General features: G+C 41.3%; 1 protein-coding gene across 7 annotated transcripts in view; it reads right to left on the reverse strand.

Annotated features, from left to right (window-relative positions):
- The window catches only part of pde4d (phosphodiesterase 4D, cAMP-specific), a 211950-nt gene that overhangs the window by 12985 nt on the left and 182251 nt on the right, over positions 1-16714 (reverse strand). For all 7 annotated transcript variants that reach the window (XM_085425790.1, XM_085425792.1, XM_085425789.1 and 4 more), the window contains 5 exons: positions 13320-13511; positions 9159-9195; positions 8999-9075; positions 7253-7302; positions 3119-3231 (listed from right to left, as the gene is read on the reverse strand). In XM_085425790.1, the coding sequence (XP_085281916.1) occupies positions 3119-3231; positions 7253-7302; positions 8999-9075; positions 9159-9195; positions 13320-13511 (469 nt within the window). The remainder of the gene's footprint in view (positions 1-3118; positions 3232-7252; positions 7303-8998; positions 9076-9158; positions 9196-13319; positions 13512-16714) is intronic.

Raw genomic sequence — 16714 nt, forward strand, 5'->3', positions numbered from 1 at the left:
CTGATTTGCAAAAGACAGGGAAGCTCAACCTTACAGGTTTATGTTAAAAAGAGAAGTGACACGATCCAGATTCTTGTTCAGGTGTGGCACCAGTCGCACTGCAAGTGAATCAGACTTACTAAAACGGTGATGCCAGAAAAACAGAAAGAAAGTTTTAATGAGTCACTTGCCATATGCCAGGAGATCCGCAGATGAGATCACGACACAACCAAAATACACAAGTCTTAACTCCTTCCCACACAAAAAGACAATTGATCACCTCCCCAGTACCCTTAATGACGAGTTCTGAGACCTCAATAAACATCAATAAAGACAATTTTTGACGACCATCAGAATAGGTTCTAGGTTTTTCCAAGGGACGCCCTAGTAAGTTGTATACAAAAAGATCACAATCACTAACTTCTGATTCACACCTTGTCATTTTGTTCTGGAAGAAACCACTCAGTTCAGAAAAGAGTAACAACAGTTGCCCATAGTAGGAGTCCAAAAGGGGGAAAGAGTTCTTGCCTTTAGTAAAAAGGACACCTTCGAACCTGAACATCCAAGCATGACACCCTGATATTTCAAATGAGAAAACAGCCAACGCTAATCAGACTTGACTAGTGCACATCGATCTTACAGAAGAGCAAAAGAATCCCCGAAATACTTAATCACACACAAAGGAAAAATATCTAACCACGGGAGTATCCTGAACTTGAACCCACAGAGAACCAACAAGTGTCACCTCAGAGACCTATACGAGATTACAGCAAAGCGTCTAATAGACACGCTGTCTGTTAGACGTGTGTCAATTTCACACTTTGCCTCTGCAAAAGGGTGAAATAGACACACATGCAGAAGTTGAATTACCAGCAGGGGGAGATAATAATAATAATAATAATAATAATAATAATAATAATTTAAAAAAAGCCAAGAAGTCAGTAGTGAGTAAAAAAACATGTGAAGTACATTTCAGGGTCCTTAATCAGTAGAATCGATTAAGCTAGGTGGCTAATATGTACATATTGTCCGTGTAACTGTGTTAATAATGTCTAAGAGTCAAAGCTGGAAATGGACACGCTATGCCAGTGGCTCAGCGATTCTATTACAGGTTTTGCCGTGATACTGGGTTGCAGAGACATGTGCACTTTTAATGTCAAAGAAGGTGTTACAACTGCAAACGACTTGTTTCATTTGGTGTACAATGGGTGTGTGTGCTGTGTGTGTTTTTAGCTACTGTGTGAAAGTGCATTAAGTAGAATGGCAGTACGAATGTCCTGGAGGGCAAACTGACCTTGCCTAACCTACTGTTACAGCAGCCTCTAAGCCTAACAGAGTAACCTTGGGAATAGTGATATTCCGAGGTGACGTGCAGTATTTTACCAGAATATATTGTGACCTGATTTGAGAGCAGAGATGATGAATGGGAACCCACAAGGAACTGTACTTTATGGGCGGTGAGTTTTAACAATGGTCCCAAACACTGAGAGAAGTGATTTTTCCGTAATTTTATTCCATTTTCCTCAAATGAATTCAATCTTTTTTTTTTTTGGTTTCTTTTATTTATCTCGACGATGAGCTGAGGATACCTTTAAACACCGATGTTAAAGTCTGCGGGCTCCACACATAAAGTAATGGCCATGTGTGGGAGATGTAGCGACTGTATTACATGTGATGTCTTTGTCTGTACGTGTGTGAGTGTGTATGTGTGCATTGCTGGAGTGAGATAGCAGGGCGGCTGAGCCTGTGGCTGTTGCCATGACGACCAAAGATAGCTGTGCTGATAAAAGAGAGCATGTTACAGTTTTTCTTTTACCTCTCTCTCTCTCTCTCTCTCTCTCTCTCTCTCTCTCTCTCTCTCTCTCTCTCTCTCTTTAAAGAAGTGATTTTTTAAAATTTAAATGAGGTAGATGTGCAGCGTGATGTGTGTGATCGCACTAACATCAGAGGTGAACCTGTGCTTTTTGTTTGATTCCTTTGTCTGTCTCTCCTCTTGGTTCGTCCCACCTCGTGTGACATCAGTGTGTGACATCACCACAGCCCAGAGCTGATCAGCATTCAGAGCAGCACACTAACACTCTCACACACACGGACACACACACGCAGTGGAAGCGACTGAGCATGCTCATACCAAAACTCCTCGCTTGCATGACGATGCTATCGCTAACATATATAAATGGTAAATGGTAAATGGCCTGCATTTGTATAGCGCTTTTCTAGTCCATAGGACCCCAAAGCGCTTTACACTACATTCAGTCATTCACCCATTCACACACACATTCACACACTGGCGATATAGACCATACAACATAAACAGACCAATGTGCGGTGTAATGACTGACGAGTATTAAGAAAGACATTAAACCACATAATCAAGCAGCACATAGATCAACCACACACACAAAAACAAACAAAATGTGGAAGAATCAAGTTTCTACAGTGCTGCTTTTACAGTGGGTTCATAACGAGTCATTATTAGGGATGAGGAGGTCTAAAGACAATGGAATTATGTTTAAAATCAACTACATCGACAGCCTGTGATACAATGGATCTCACTATTGTTTGTTAGTTTGCTAATGCAGTGCTAAAAGTGACATAAGCTTTGTCCAAGAAAAAAACCAAGCCATTACGGCATTTAAACTTATACAAGAGTTTTGTATAAGATGAGTAAAATGACTGTATTTTTACATTTCTTTTTCTTTTAGATGGACATGTAAAAACACAGGCGTGGGTTAGCAACATGACAACTCCCATGAAAGTGTGCTGCACAATTTCTTTTTAAAAGATATATAAAGTTAATCATTGAACGCAGTTCTGTTAAGCAGTCAAGCTTCATTTAGTAGTTTAGCTTCTTAGCACTTTCAATCTGCAGGAAACTCTGTATATACTGTAAATATTTGTAAAAGTGCAACTTCAAGTAGAGTTTAGCACATACAGTGTACTGCATGTCCCACACAGCATCAGCACTACACTATATTTTGCTCAAACGCCACAAAATTAAAACAAAGCAGACAAACACTAAAGTGAAACCCAGGAAGCAACTTCCACATTACAGAGACAGAGAATACTTATAACATATACTGCCATGAATTAAAAAAAAAAAAAAAACCCACAACAACAACTTTTTAGCTATTCTTACCTTGTTTGAAGCCATCTCACTGACTGAGTGTCTCGTCTGCAGCGTCTCCAGCTGGTCCAGGCACCAGTCCAGCTCCTCCAGGGTCTCAGTGGCCAGTTTCTGGTAGGCCTCCTCTGCAGGGGCAAGACAGGAGGGCAGGGGATCAGTAAGGACCCGCTTCAGAGGGCTAGTGGACGGTCCAGGCCCGGGGTCTCCCACCCCACAAACAGCTAAGCTGGGATACCCCGAGTAGACACATGGGTGACTCTTCATACTGGACAGGTGAGCCAGCTGAGGGGGTAGGGGTGGGGGGCGTGGGAGCAGGGCCTTTATGTCCCGTATCCTAACCCGCAGATGAGCAGAGGTCAGCTGTAGCCAAGCTCATTGATTCCCCATGGAGAAAAGAAACCTTCACCGCAGTCCCACAGTTCCCGGCTTCTTCCTTTTAAGTCAGATACAATCCCTGGGAGTATGGCTGTGAGAGATGGATGGCAAACAGCCACCCCGAGTCAATTCAGTGTGTCCAGATGCTCGTTAACAGTAAGGAAACATCGGCAGAGAATAGAGACGTAAACCACAGAGCAAAGAGAGCAACAGCAGAAAAACAGACTTCCTCACTATCACCCATACACAGCACACATATTCTACTCAGTGATCTGGGTGTATAGGGTTTACTGTATGATTCATAAGAGAAGTATAATTCCAGTCATGTAGCAAGATGAACAACAGTCTGCTTAGCAGGCCCATGTCTGCCATAGGAGGGATGGAGCGAAGACGGGGATCAGGGAAAAGAGGATCCAGTGAGAGGCTCAGAACCAGGCAAGATCCATGTCACTATTGTCCAGGGTGGAACAAACACAAGATCGTTCACAGCAACTTGACATGGTTAAGAAATACATCTCACAGACACACACACATACAAAAACACGGACACCAACGGACGCACACATGCATACACATGCACACTCACACCAGACAAAATGCTAACCATAACACATCATGATTTTGTCTCCATAGCCTCTCTGCCAATGAAAACATCCATGGTATCCGGGAAGCAAAGGGTATAATCCAGTGCTGTGTGTGTACGCTGGACAGTGTTTCCTATGGATGCTGTGTGTGTGTGTGTGTGTGTGTGTGTATAGGGGGTGGGCTGCTGTTGCTTCAGCGTCCCTGGTAGCCAAACGTGCTGCTCTCCCCAAGCTGTACCTAAAGCCTGAGAGGACCGCACTGTGGATGGGGAAGGGAGATCATCAAAACATGGACTGGACTGCTGGAAGTGAGAAGCCAGAGCTGGGAGCTCCCTATACTGAGTGTGCATGCATGCCAATATGTGCTCAGCATACAAATACACCAAAAGAGAGAGGTAAACAAATAGATGGCAGACCATATGGTGAAGATGGCAGCGGTTTAGCGTGATGAGCCCGACATCGCAGTGCCACGGTATCCTTTTCTTTTCGTTTGAGATCAAAGACATGCACCTCTCAAAGTCAGCCTATGTTAGCAGAAAATGTCACCTTGTCAGAAGCCAATTAATATTGATGCCTTAACTAATTTAGGAAAGCACACAGGGGTTTAATGCAATGTGATCTGTGATGTGTGGTCACTAAAGCCATAATTCAGTTACACAGACAAGGCAGCGGCAGATTAAAACACACGAGGACTACATTTAGTTTCGTGATGCCATATCAACTTAGCATTTGTAGGAAGTGTTTAAAGTGCCTTAAAGCCTTTGGGAAACACTGCTCTGTCTTCATATTGACTTTACTGATGTAAATGTGTACAGTTAAGTTTTCAAGTTCATAGCTCTCGATTGCACAAGTAGGACAAGATAAGTAAATTTTATTAATATCTCATGCTTTATATTTGGAAGAGATGCACACTAATTTTGTTACCATATGGGTCTGTTTTGTGCACAACAATGCCTTTCTATGACCTCATACTCTGAACCCCTATCCCGCTTCATTGTCTTTGACAAATCTTTCCCACCCTGCTTCCATTAGTCCCCTTCCTCTCCCACACTTCTCCACTGATCATCCTTCCCCTCTTTGTCTCTCTCTCTTGCTCCTATTTTTTGTCTCTCGCTTCGCTTCCCCTCAGTCTCCTTTTCTCTCTCGGTGTCTCTCTCCCTGGTGTGGTGTCAGTGGCTGGGGTGCTACTCTTTCTGACAGCAACTGCACTGACGTCAATGACATTCTTCTCATGCTTAGTGCGACATCAGACACCGGCGCTCAGAGAGGCCACTCTGCTGCACAGACGCAGGGCTGCAGCCAAACTATGTACCGGAACAGCTTGACAGTGAAGTTGGAGTGGGAGACGATGAGAAGAAGAGAGAGGAAGAGGAGCAGCAAGGAGGAAAAGGAAGGAGAACGCAGAGCTCGGGAGGAAGGACAGCTCTTGTGACACTGAGTTTAGCATCAGCTTTGAAAATAGCTTCTGGCCGCATCGCGTGCAATAAAAAAAGGAAAAAGAATGAATGTAACCAAAAACATAATTCTACTGTGTTGAATACTGAATGCGAGTGACACGTGCATCTCTTTAAACTCACCTCAGTGCCTAAATGTTTAAAAAGCTGCCATAACCGTTTGAATCAATTATGCAAATTACTGCCTGCCTGCATTGCTTGAAACTTGAAATCGTTGTCTGTCTCTCCCTCTTTACTTTAACCAGCAACTATTCTCATCCACAACAGGTAAAAGGTCAAAGAACTATTAGTGCATCTTTCCGATAACAGAAGAAAAAAAAAACTGCTCTGGCAAGCAGGGGCAGGAAGCTAAAGATGGAAAGACAAGCAGAGGAAGGGGCAAAGAGCCCTACATGCAATCTCACTTTTATTGACCAGCATCTTCTCCTTGACTGATTTACCGACTTAATTTTAATTATACTCCCTTTATTGTCTTTCTCTGCAATGCGACTTGTTGCAGGCTCAATAAGCCTTTGCGTTACAAGTATCAGTCAATAGTCTCAAATAATTATGCTCATGACTCACAGCTGTCACCAGTTTATGGCAGGGCTGTGCACCAGATTATTTTCTAAATATAGCACGATGTCAGTGGTTCTTAATATATAAGCAGGTTGGTAAGTCTTGAGATTTCGATTTTAACATCTGTAAGGATTGCCCACAAATACAAGAGTAAGCAAAAATTTGGCACCCTTAATAAATGACTATTATAAATATATAGAATAATATATAGTTTTGTCCTTTTATTGAGCATATCTATGTCCATGTGTTTGTGCGTGCGCGCTCATGATCATTTTACCGAGCAATGCACAGTGAAATTATTTATTAATGGTGAAGGTTATTTGGTCTTTCCTGCAAACACAAGCTGGGTTGCAGCCATTGACACTGCTAAAAAGCAAAGTGACTGTCAAGGGCAAGTCTATTCTAGCCAGCTAACACTGTCTGTGCCATGTCTTCCTCACAACAAAAACACTTAAAGCAGACCAGACAATCTGTGCAGTACAGGGTATCTGTCCAATGTGTTCAACACATTAGGTTATCCAAGACAAGTATTACTATATATATACACACACACACACACAACCTATTAATCTGTTATGGGAACAGTGATCTGTCTGTTGCTACAGCCCCATGAGTGCTTCTTAGAATAGAGACGTGTTACCAAATAAAAACAAACACTTCACCATACTATCGGACAGTCTAATTATTGTTGCTGTGAACCACTTCTCTGTGAAATATACAGTTCATATTTATATTCTGGCTCATGGGTTTGTTTGTTTGTTTGGACTTATTGCACAACTTTTTGTGTGCTTGACAGCCCTTCATTGTTATCATATTTATCATCTTAAAACTGATAAAAGACATCATGATAATGATAGCGCTTCCGTTTTGTTACTATAAACTATTTAATCCCAGTTTCAGTTATGGATGAGACTACTCTGGTAAGGCTCTCCTTTTAGTTCTACTCAGAATTGATCACCAGCTTTTAGACAATGAATGAGCCATTTATTACATATTTTAAGTTATTATCTGTATTTCACTATCGTTGCTTATCATCTGCTTCCGCACTAGAGATCCCTGTGTGCCAAAGTGAGGTAAATACTGCTTTACAAAGTGCTGTGAACCACACGCGTACACACAAGGACACACAGTAGACAAAGATATCATCAAGTCATGCCGTTCTTCTGTCTACGTACCTGTGAAGGTGGTCTTGGTGATAGGTGGTGGGTTACACATGGGTGATCTTCTGTCATGGGGGAAACAAAGAGCCACACAAAACAGTCGGTTATTAACTCTAAAAATAACAGTAAGTAAAGAAACGTAATCTCCTTTTGCTGGTTTTTTGTGACTATTACAACAGTCACACTGTTGTTGTAATACTGAATATATCCAGCAGAGGGCGAGCAAAGCCCGACTATGTGTGAGCACAGGAGACAGTGCAGGCAGGTGAAGGATGTGAACAGTAGCGGTTCTTGATACGGGCGACACGGGCGGTTGCCCGGGGCAGCATCGTGGTGGGGGTCGGCATCACGGGCATCGGCAAAAAAATTTTTTTTAAAAATTGCTCGTTCTCATGCTGCCCTGACGTCATGCCAGCGCATATTAGGAATGGCACAGGCACCGATCGGTTTTCTATCGCCCATTTGCTGGGAGTAAGGGCGCCCTCCGTTTGCAAGGTGCGCCTGCTGCGTGCGGCACAGGGAGGAGAGGACGGGGCGGCGGGGGATTCTCTGGCTGGCTGAAGCAGCATCTAATAACCAACTCGCAAAATAAAACAAAATAAAAACAAAGAAACCAACAAAAACACCAGACAAACAGCCTGCTGCTGAAGTCAAAGTAAACTTTACTGTCATCTCCGCTACATACAGTCCAGTATATAGAGAGACGAGACGACGAGGCTCCAGTTACAGCAGTGCAAGTAAACAAACAATAAATATAAGAAGAGTAAGAAAATAAACATACACTTTAGGACCAGGGGTAAAGAGAGGGGTAACAATTTAAAATTTCTATTTTACAGTTTGATGATTTAAAGTCTCAAACACACAACCCGTCGAAAGGGGAGGGGCCGGCTGCTTCGAAACAAAGCACATTTCATTCATAGTGTTGTAAATCCAAGCCCATTATGTATTGATGTTTTGAGTCCTGAGTTGTGCGAAATCCCAGAAATAAACCCTAGACAAAGCGAGTCTGTGAATTAAGGTGTAGGTCTATTAGGTTATGTCGTGGCGATCCTCGAGTTGGGGGATTTGTGTTCATATTGGAGTGCAAAATTAAAACCAATGGAAGATGGACAAGAAAAGTTCAAAGCCATCAGGTGCTCAGTTTAGAAAAAAGAGAAAAGAAGAGGAGGAGAAACGAGCAAAAGATACAGGTAAGCAGATGTGTCATTGGATAATGGCAGGTCATCCTGAAACCATCAGAATCAGAATACTTTATTAAATTAAGGAAATTATGTGGGTTACAGTAACAGACTAAACTCCAAACAATACAGTATGTTACAGATTTTAATATTAATTAGTCATTGTCAGTTGTTGATTGGTCCTGTTCTCATTGTATGATGAATTATGATGGCTGTTTGGTAGCCGTTTGCATACTATGCATACTCTCTCTCTTTTCATATGTGTGTGTGTGTTTCTCTGGTGAAATTCAGTATGGTTCCGACAACAGTTTTTTGTTAATGTACAATCCTTAATATGTTTTATGTGTGTGTGTGTGTGTGTGTGTGGGGGGGGGCGCGCCAGAGGGAGAGTTCGCCCAGGGCGCCAAACAGGCTAGGACCGCCACTGGATGTGAATGACAAATTACTGCCACATGCAGAGTAGAACAACTCAGCCATAAGGTGACTGTGATCAGATATCATAAGCTGGTCACACTGATTATTAGAGTCCTCTCACTACAGCAAGGTTTTGTTTCAGTAAAACTTTACAGCCTTCCAAACTTACTTATTGGATGTTCTGTCTTGTTGTAGGTTAGTTAATGCACCAAAGTTGTTTCGTACAGTTCTCAAGCTTGCAAGAACCTGAGGGGGACATGACAGAATTGAACGTCACATTATGGCAGTATGTAAGGCGTCAAGACATCAAAACTGGTGCAACCGCTCACCTGTGCAAAGGGTGTTACAATCATGTCATCACCATGACTGGAAGAAACAGAGAGAGTTTTATGTTAGACGCAGACTCACAGTATAATGATAATGATTCAGCAGCAGAAGGGTGATTCATTTCCATGCCTTTGTCCCTATGTTCACAAATCAGAGGAGGCCATATACTTCACAATGTTCAATAGTTTAAAGGCAGTATTAGGCTTCAGTGAGAGAACTGAGGGGCTTTATTGTTGTGTAACTGTACATGTAAGGTAGCTCAATGACATTTGCAGTAACTACCAAACCTATTCTCATGGTACTGGATAATGTAAAACATGGAAGCTGTTTTTGCACCTCTTCTTTCCATTTCTTTGCCCCTATCTACACCTATAGGGATCATTAAGTTCTTCTTTCATGTTTTTACTGACTTTTATTTACCCAGGTAAAAGTTAGCTAAGCACATTTCTGTCTTGTCTTCACTGATTGCCCCCATTTTTTTTTATTGTCGCTAGTAGAGCAGGGCGATATGGCCAAAAATATTTATCATGATATATATTTGAAAATTTGCGATAACGATATAACCGACGATATAATTGATGCGAGACAAAATACAACTCCACAACATTACTAGCGCAAAAAGACAACCTTCCATTTATTTTCACTTAAACAAGAAGCTGGTTTTTATGTACATTAAAGCTTTATAAAAATGTAACAGTGCAAATGCAAATTCCTTGCTGAAAGTTTAACCAAAAGGCATTTCCAGTAGAAATGGGCTGACATATCCTGAGCATAACCATGTATAATATCCACTGAAGTTAAAAAGAGGTGCTTTGCAACATTAAACTGCAGTGTGCAGTACGCATTTTTCGGACCATAAGGTGCACGGGATTATAAGGCACATTAAGCGAAACAAAGCAGTCAGATAAATCAAACTTTATTAAACTCATTCTTCTTGCTTCCTCCACTTCTGTACCATTGATTCATTAATGTTGAATTCTCTGGCAGCTGCTCTATTCCCATGTTGTTGCAGTATATTAATGACTAACCTCGTATTGTGGATGGATTATCTCAGTTGTTCTCCTGACTGAAGTTTGGTCCGTTTACAGTATCCTGCCATGCGATTGCATTTGTCTCTAACCATGAAAAACCTTCACGTTAACTTTTATAAGTGGAAAAGTGTTAGTGTTCGTCCTCCAGCTTCACTGTTTATGTTATGCTAACATAGCTGTGTCGCTAGCGATCACGTAGCACATCATTATATACCAGCTAGCCCAACTTCAGTAACCCTACAAACGTCAATGCTGTTTAGTTTCCTGTCTTCATTTATGTTGGAAGTGATAGCAGAGCTGCACGTTTGATTTTTTTCAGAAATCTCTCCGTCAGAACATGCAATATCATGCTTAGGTAACTAGCGAAACTAGCGAGCTAACTTCCGCTAGCTTCCTGCTAACTTCTAACTCCGTTAAATGTAATAACTTTTGTTTTCATGGATGCCTGGAAGTTAAACTTTATAGTTACACCTGGTAAAGCAGCAATGCTGATCGTTTTATTAAAGATGAAAGAATTTAGACAGTTTTTAACTCTAAGTGATGCTGCAGTGTTGTTTGACCTGAAGCATATGGAGTTTAGGACCCAGATTACTCCCAGATTTAAGAGCATCTTAGTCCGACAAATATGACAATAACAACGGCCGCTTGCATGTTCTGCAAAAAAATGTGCTTTGTCGTGTATCTGACGGACAAACACCAAACCAGTTCCACATCACTGAAGTTGCACCATTTTTACAAACCAATTCTGGTTCATCTGTTTCACTCAACAATCGGCCATGTGCGTATGAAAACAAAGGCACTGCGCATGCGCGTTTTACTCCCATTCTATCGCGATATTTCATTTTCCTATCGTTGCCTAACATTATACCGGTATTACCGTGAACGGTATAATATGGCCCAGCCCTAGTCGCTAGACACGCTGCTCCTGGAGCTGGGGTTTATGAGCCTTGCTTAAGGACACCTCAGTGAACACTGTTAAGGGAGAGAAAAGCCTTTCTCAGTCAACCAAGGTAAAATAAATTTAATCAGTAAACTTTGAGTCAGTACCTGCTGACCTCCAAGTTATGTGAACACCATAAACAGCTTCAGGTGATGATTAGTGTCACAGAGCCTCTTTGCTTTACTGCACTGCTGAACAACCCCACGGCTCTGCTCTGCGAACACCTGGCAGCACCAGTGCAGTAAATACTGCAAATTTTGGTATCGATCTGACAGCAAATACAAGGCCAGTAATGGCACTACCAATACTGATACCAGTAGTTTTAACCTAAAAAGGCAGCTTATGGGAAAGCAGTCTATTTCGATTTATAAAGCAAATGTCATCAATTTGCAAATTCCACTAAATAAAAGCACTTTGGGTCGACTTCTGTTTTTTAAATGTAACAGGCAGGGGCGCGACGGGGGGGGGGGGGGGGGGGGGATACATCCTGTCCTACCTCTATTTCGAGAGAAGCTGGGATAGGCTCCAGCCCCTGTGACTGTAATGAGGATAAGCGGAAGATAATGGATGGATGGAATTTTGAGTTTTCCTATAATTTCTGGAGAGTTCTGAACTTTAGAGGTCGCTGAAAACAATTTCCTTCCATTGACTTGACCTGGATTTATGTTTATAAAGCTATGCTATTAAGTATTTCATAAAGCTTTCTTATTGTACTTCCAAATTTCATCCTGTAAGATGTAAAAGAGAGAAACATGCAGGTTTTTTTAAAACATGGTAACTAGTGTAATACCACAGAGCAAAAAGCAGCAGCAAGAACAAGGTCTAAGGTTACTGCAACTCCTTATTATTCATCCTTTTGTCTATTTGTCTTTCCTTCGGGCAGATCCAAGTGCTCTTTTTGTCAATATTTTTATTTCCTGTAGCACAAAGTGTACAGTACATGTAACTGGATAGGCACCATTGTGTGGGAAACACGAAAGAGCTATCAATATATATACTCTGACCCTGGAGATACCAGCTGATTTGTGTGTTACTGGGAAGTCTGAGTTCTTTGCTACAGCTGTAAGATAATGTAAAATCACGATTATAAAAGATAAATGATAAAACAAAGACATAAAAGTGAACATTTCAGAGCACAAATCCTTCCCATTATCTTTAGGAGACACAAACCAGTAACTCTGAGAAAACAAACCTATAGACGGATGCTTGTGAATGGTTTGTTACACCGTGCCCTTTCTGTGCTGCTGAATGTGGCCAAGAATAGATATGACACCAGAATCATCTGCAGGCCATGCACACGTTCCATAAGGCCCAAAGGATGGAAGCTTTGAGACCTGGGGACTGTATTACAGGGCGAGTTGAAAATACCTGGGACATCTTTCTGTTACATGGCTCCACTAAGCCTAACAGCCACAACAATGCTAAGCAGTCACAGTGACCCTGACACTGCTTATAAACACAGTAAGTCAATCCACATTTTTTGGGCTTAGCTGTGTGCAAGTTCACGTAAAAAGCTTGGTGCTGTCGCCAGATGAATAATCGCAGACACGGACAGCTGCACATTTTTTCATATGAAGAATAAACTTTAATCTAGGAATAGTACGACGAATTAAAAGAACATAATACAGGCTCAAAGCAATACAGATACTGCAAGCAAAGCCAGAAAGGAAAAACTGCACACTCTGTCCTGTCATTAAAGCAAAGGAAGATATTTCTGCAACTACATCTGTGTACGCTATAAAAAGTGTTTCTTATATGCATTCAAAAGGTGTGTAGGACATGTTTATCCTTATTCCTTCAGCTGGAACCATGACCGAGAATCCAAATTCCTCTCAAAACTGGAGACACTCACACTATCCCTGCATTGAGCAACACAGGATCTTCTAAAAATTGTGCTGCTATTTTTTTAGAGAATGGGTTGGTCAGCTGGTCATGGTTTTCTGTGATCTGTTATACCCAACCTAATGTGCTCTGATGCCAGTTATGATTGAATTATCATCTTTATATAACTCTTTTAGAAGTAAACCAGCATAACTTTGCAAACCCAGATTTAAAACTAAAGTTATCTCACTAATCCCAAACTCTACCGGTCTCAAGTTCAAGCTGAAGAAGAAGACATTTATCAGGATTCAACAGGATTATTGTTAATTTTATGAAAGTTGGGATGGAAGCAGAAGATACCATTTACTCACATGTCACTGGCAATGGAGGAGTTTCGCGACATGGACTTGGGTGAGAGGTCATAGTCGCTGTCAGAGCGGTAGAGGAATGACTCTCTCCGTTGACTGTGGACAAAATTGGCCTGCAGGATGAGGCCTGAGCCCGGGCTGGCCATTGGGTCCAGGGGGCTTCGACCTGATGATGTGCCATTGTCCACATCGAAACTGTAATTAGATAAAGAGAAAAGAACAAATATCAGAATCAGTATGTGAAAAAAGTTATTTGATCTTGCAAAGTGAGATTTCTACCACTGACAGATTCAAGCAAAATTTCTGAAGTTCAATGGTGAAAAAAAGGAAGGGAAATTTCCAGAATAAAACCCAATTATCTATGCTTCCGGAAAACACAGGATTTATGTACACATTAGTCACATGTTAGCGATGCTGATGACTTTTCATTGCAGCACCAGGCTCTCATGTCCACTGGTTGGTTTGGTAAATCTCCAAATCCATAGTTAGGTTCATACCAGACATGGTTTTAATTATTAGCATAGACCGTACAGAAAAGAAGGCCTTTATAATAATTTTTTTTGATTTCTGGTTGGGGGACTTTGTGAGCAAGACTAAGCCATTACGCTGAGTTTTTCTCCCCCAGAGCAATATCGCTGACACAGCCCAAGTATCAGCCTTACACTCCTGGGACCATTCATTATGCATGGGCTGTCTCTTTCCCACTCACTCTCTCTGTTATATGTTATAATCCAAGTGTCACTGATATCCACGTGATGTCCAGTGTAGGAATTGCATACATGGCATAGGAATAAAATAAAACAGAAGAATTTTGATGTGCAGTTTTTTCTTAATCTGCCCAATCTAATGTGCATAACATGCTGGACTTATTTTTCTTTTTAAAAATGTCTTTGTAGGGCTTAGCTTCCAGGTCTGAAAAGCAAAGCATACAACCTGCATTCTGTTTATTTGCCAGCGGGAAGCAAATAATGTGGCTCAAAAAAAGAAATCCAGCTGTAGAAAGGTCAATGTGAAAACAAATGTATGTTCCCCTTGGATAATTACCACGGTAAAAACTTATTAAATGGAATAAGATAATCATTTTGTATATTATGGTACCTGCTAGTGCCCATGAGGGTAGTAATCCAACATACCTATTAGAGCTGGCCTACTTTGTTACTCACATGTTCTCTTCACAATCAGATCCACATCACACTTTAAAATCTAAGCTGGTGACAGACAAAAAATGTCCATGTTGTTTTCTATAGTCTATGATTCACAACGAGTTTAAGGGAGAGATAAAAGTATCTTATCACCCCAATCACAGTCACTTAATTTAAGATTGGATCATCAACATAAAATAAACTGCGTAATTCTGACGCATTTTTTGTTCTCTTTATCTGAATGAGCCTTACACATTAGCTTTGTAGAGACTAGCTTGCCTTAACAAGTCATTACTAGCTCCACTTGGCTAACTAGCATGAGCAAAATGAGCATATGGCTAATTAGCATATTCTTACATAATGCTGTTATTCATCTTATATTCTTACATGTGCCCTGTCCACCAACACAAAATGTGCTCTTAAAGAAATAGCTCAACACACAGTCACACAATCCCTCAGTTTTTCTCCCTTACGTGCTGTTGCATTTGACTTCAGCAGCTCTAGGGATAACACGCTCCCCCCATTACCCAAGGTGATGAGCTTTGAAAAAGCATAACGCACGTCTACTCCATAGGTATGTCAGCCCCACGGGTCCACGCTACTTGTGGACTGTTGGCTGATATTAAATTACTCACGAGTTTCATCTATTACAATTATAATGAGCCATCCATTTATTATGTAGCTGATTATGATTGGTGGCAGGCTAATTAGCACATCATTAACAGTAAACGACAAATGTTGCACGATACAGAGCCATCAAACATACAACTACAGACATTAACCTTTGTTTAAAGACTGCACAGAGAGCCACTGGGAATACCCCTGCTCCAATAACGCCACTGACTCATAGCTGAGAGGTATTTCTTAACCAGTGACACCATTTCCGGCTGGGACGTCATGGTGAGCTTCTTAGTCTCCTAGGTGATTGTTCACCCAGGTGATGACTAACGCTAATCATCAGGGATATCTGCCTTATTGCTACAGCTACTAAGCAGTCCCATAATCTTGTCTGGTGTAAATGCAAAGGTCAGGGGGGATTCCCCTCAGGAAGCTGCTCAATGCACATAAGAATGACATCTCTATCATTATAATTGTTATCTTCTTGATTATCAGCATCCTCTGAAATAAAACTAACACAGATTTAACCTGTCAGTGGTGTCCAGTACTCGATCATCTTCCATGTGGAAGAGCACAGGAAGCCAAGAACAGAGCGAGCACTTCGAGCGTGCACAAATACATGCTTGCATAGTATAGAAAGCATGTCCCTAAAACATTACTGAAACATTCCTTCTCACTACAAAACGACAAATTATTGATCTTGTACGATTTCTGCAGTTTATTTCCCAACTTAACCCTTCATAAGTATCATAGAGTCATAATTCTCATCTTTCAGGAACCATTTTAATGTTCTCTCTAGCCCAAATTGGTTGAGGAGTTACGGTAACCTGAAACACATAGTAAAATCTAGGAAGCGCTGATTTTTTTACTGTGTTTAGACAGCAGTGCCTTGTGAGTGCTTTGGGCTACCGTGATACACCAAATATCTTCACAAAGCTCGTTTTCTCTTCTTTCCGAAACCGTTTGCATTTTGTCTCTTGCACAAATGGTAAAGGTGTTACAGTCGTTTGAAGACTGCTTATAAAATAGGCCCGCCGCCGGGTTGATGGTTACAAAAAAAAGGGGGCTAAGCAAAAGACAACTCACTGACCCAAGAGCTACATCTAATGACTTTATAATGACAAAATCTGGGTTTTTGTTTGTGAACACGAGGGACTTTGTGAGGAAGAACAAGTCATTATGCTGAATTTTCCTCCCCCAGAGCAATATCGCTGACACAGTCCAAGTATCAGCCTTACACTCCTAGGACCATTCATTATGGATGGGCTGTCTCTCTCTCCCACTCACTCTCTCTGTTACATGTTATAATCCAAGTGTCACTGATATCCATTTGATGCCCAATGTATGAATTTCATACATGGTATAGAAATAGGAATACAATAAAGCAGATTACGTTTGTAGTGCAGTTACTTTGTAATCTGCGCATCTAAATGGTCAGATACCCAAGGTAATACACAGGACATGCTGGGCATATTTTCTACAGTAATTAAATGGTTAAATGTCACCGCTGTAATCTCATGGAGTGGCAGAAAGATAAACAAGTGCAAGCTTTGATTGTGGAATTTGATAGCTTGGCTATCTGCCTTATGCAAGAAAAGGCAACGGTATTGCCCTTGTCACCTTGCAAAGTAGTTTGCA

The sequence above is a fragment of the Rhamphochromis longiceps genome, linkage group LG12 (genome assembly GCF_057381845.1).
Source record: "Rhamphochromis longiceps isolate RC_006_pf linkage group LG12, R_longiceps_female_GT1.1, whole genome shotgun sequence".
Taxonomy (NCBI): domain Eukaryota; kingdom Metazoa; phylum Chordata; class Actinopteri; order Cichliformes; family Cichlidae; genus Rhamphochromis; species Rhamphochromis longiceps.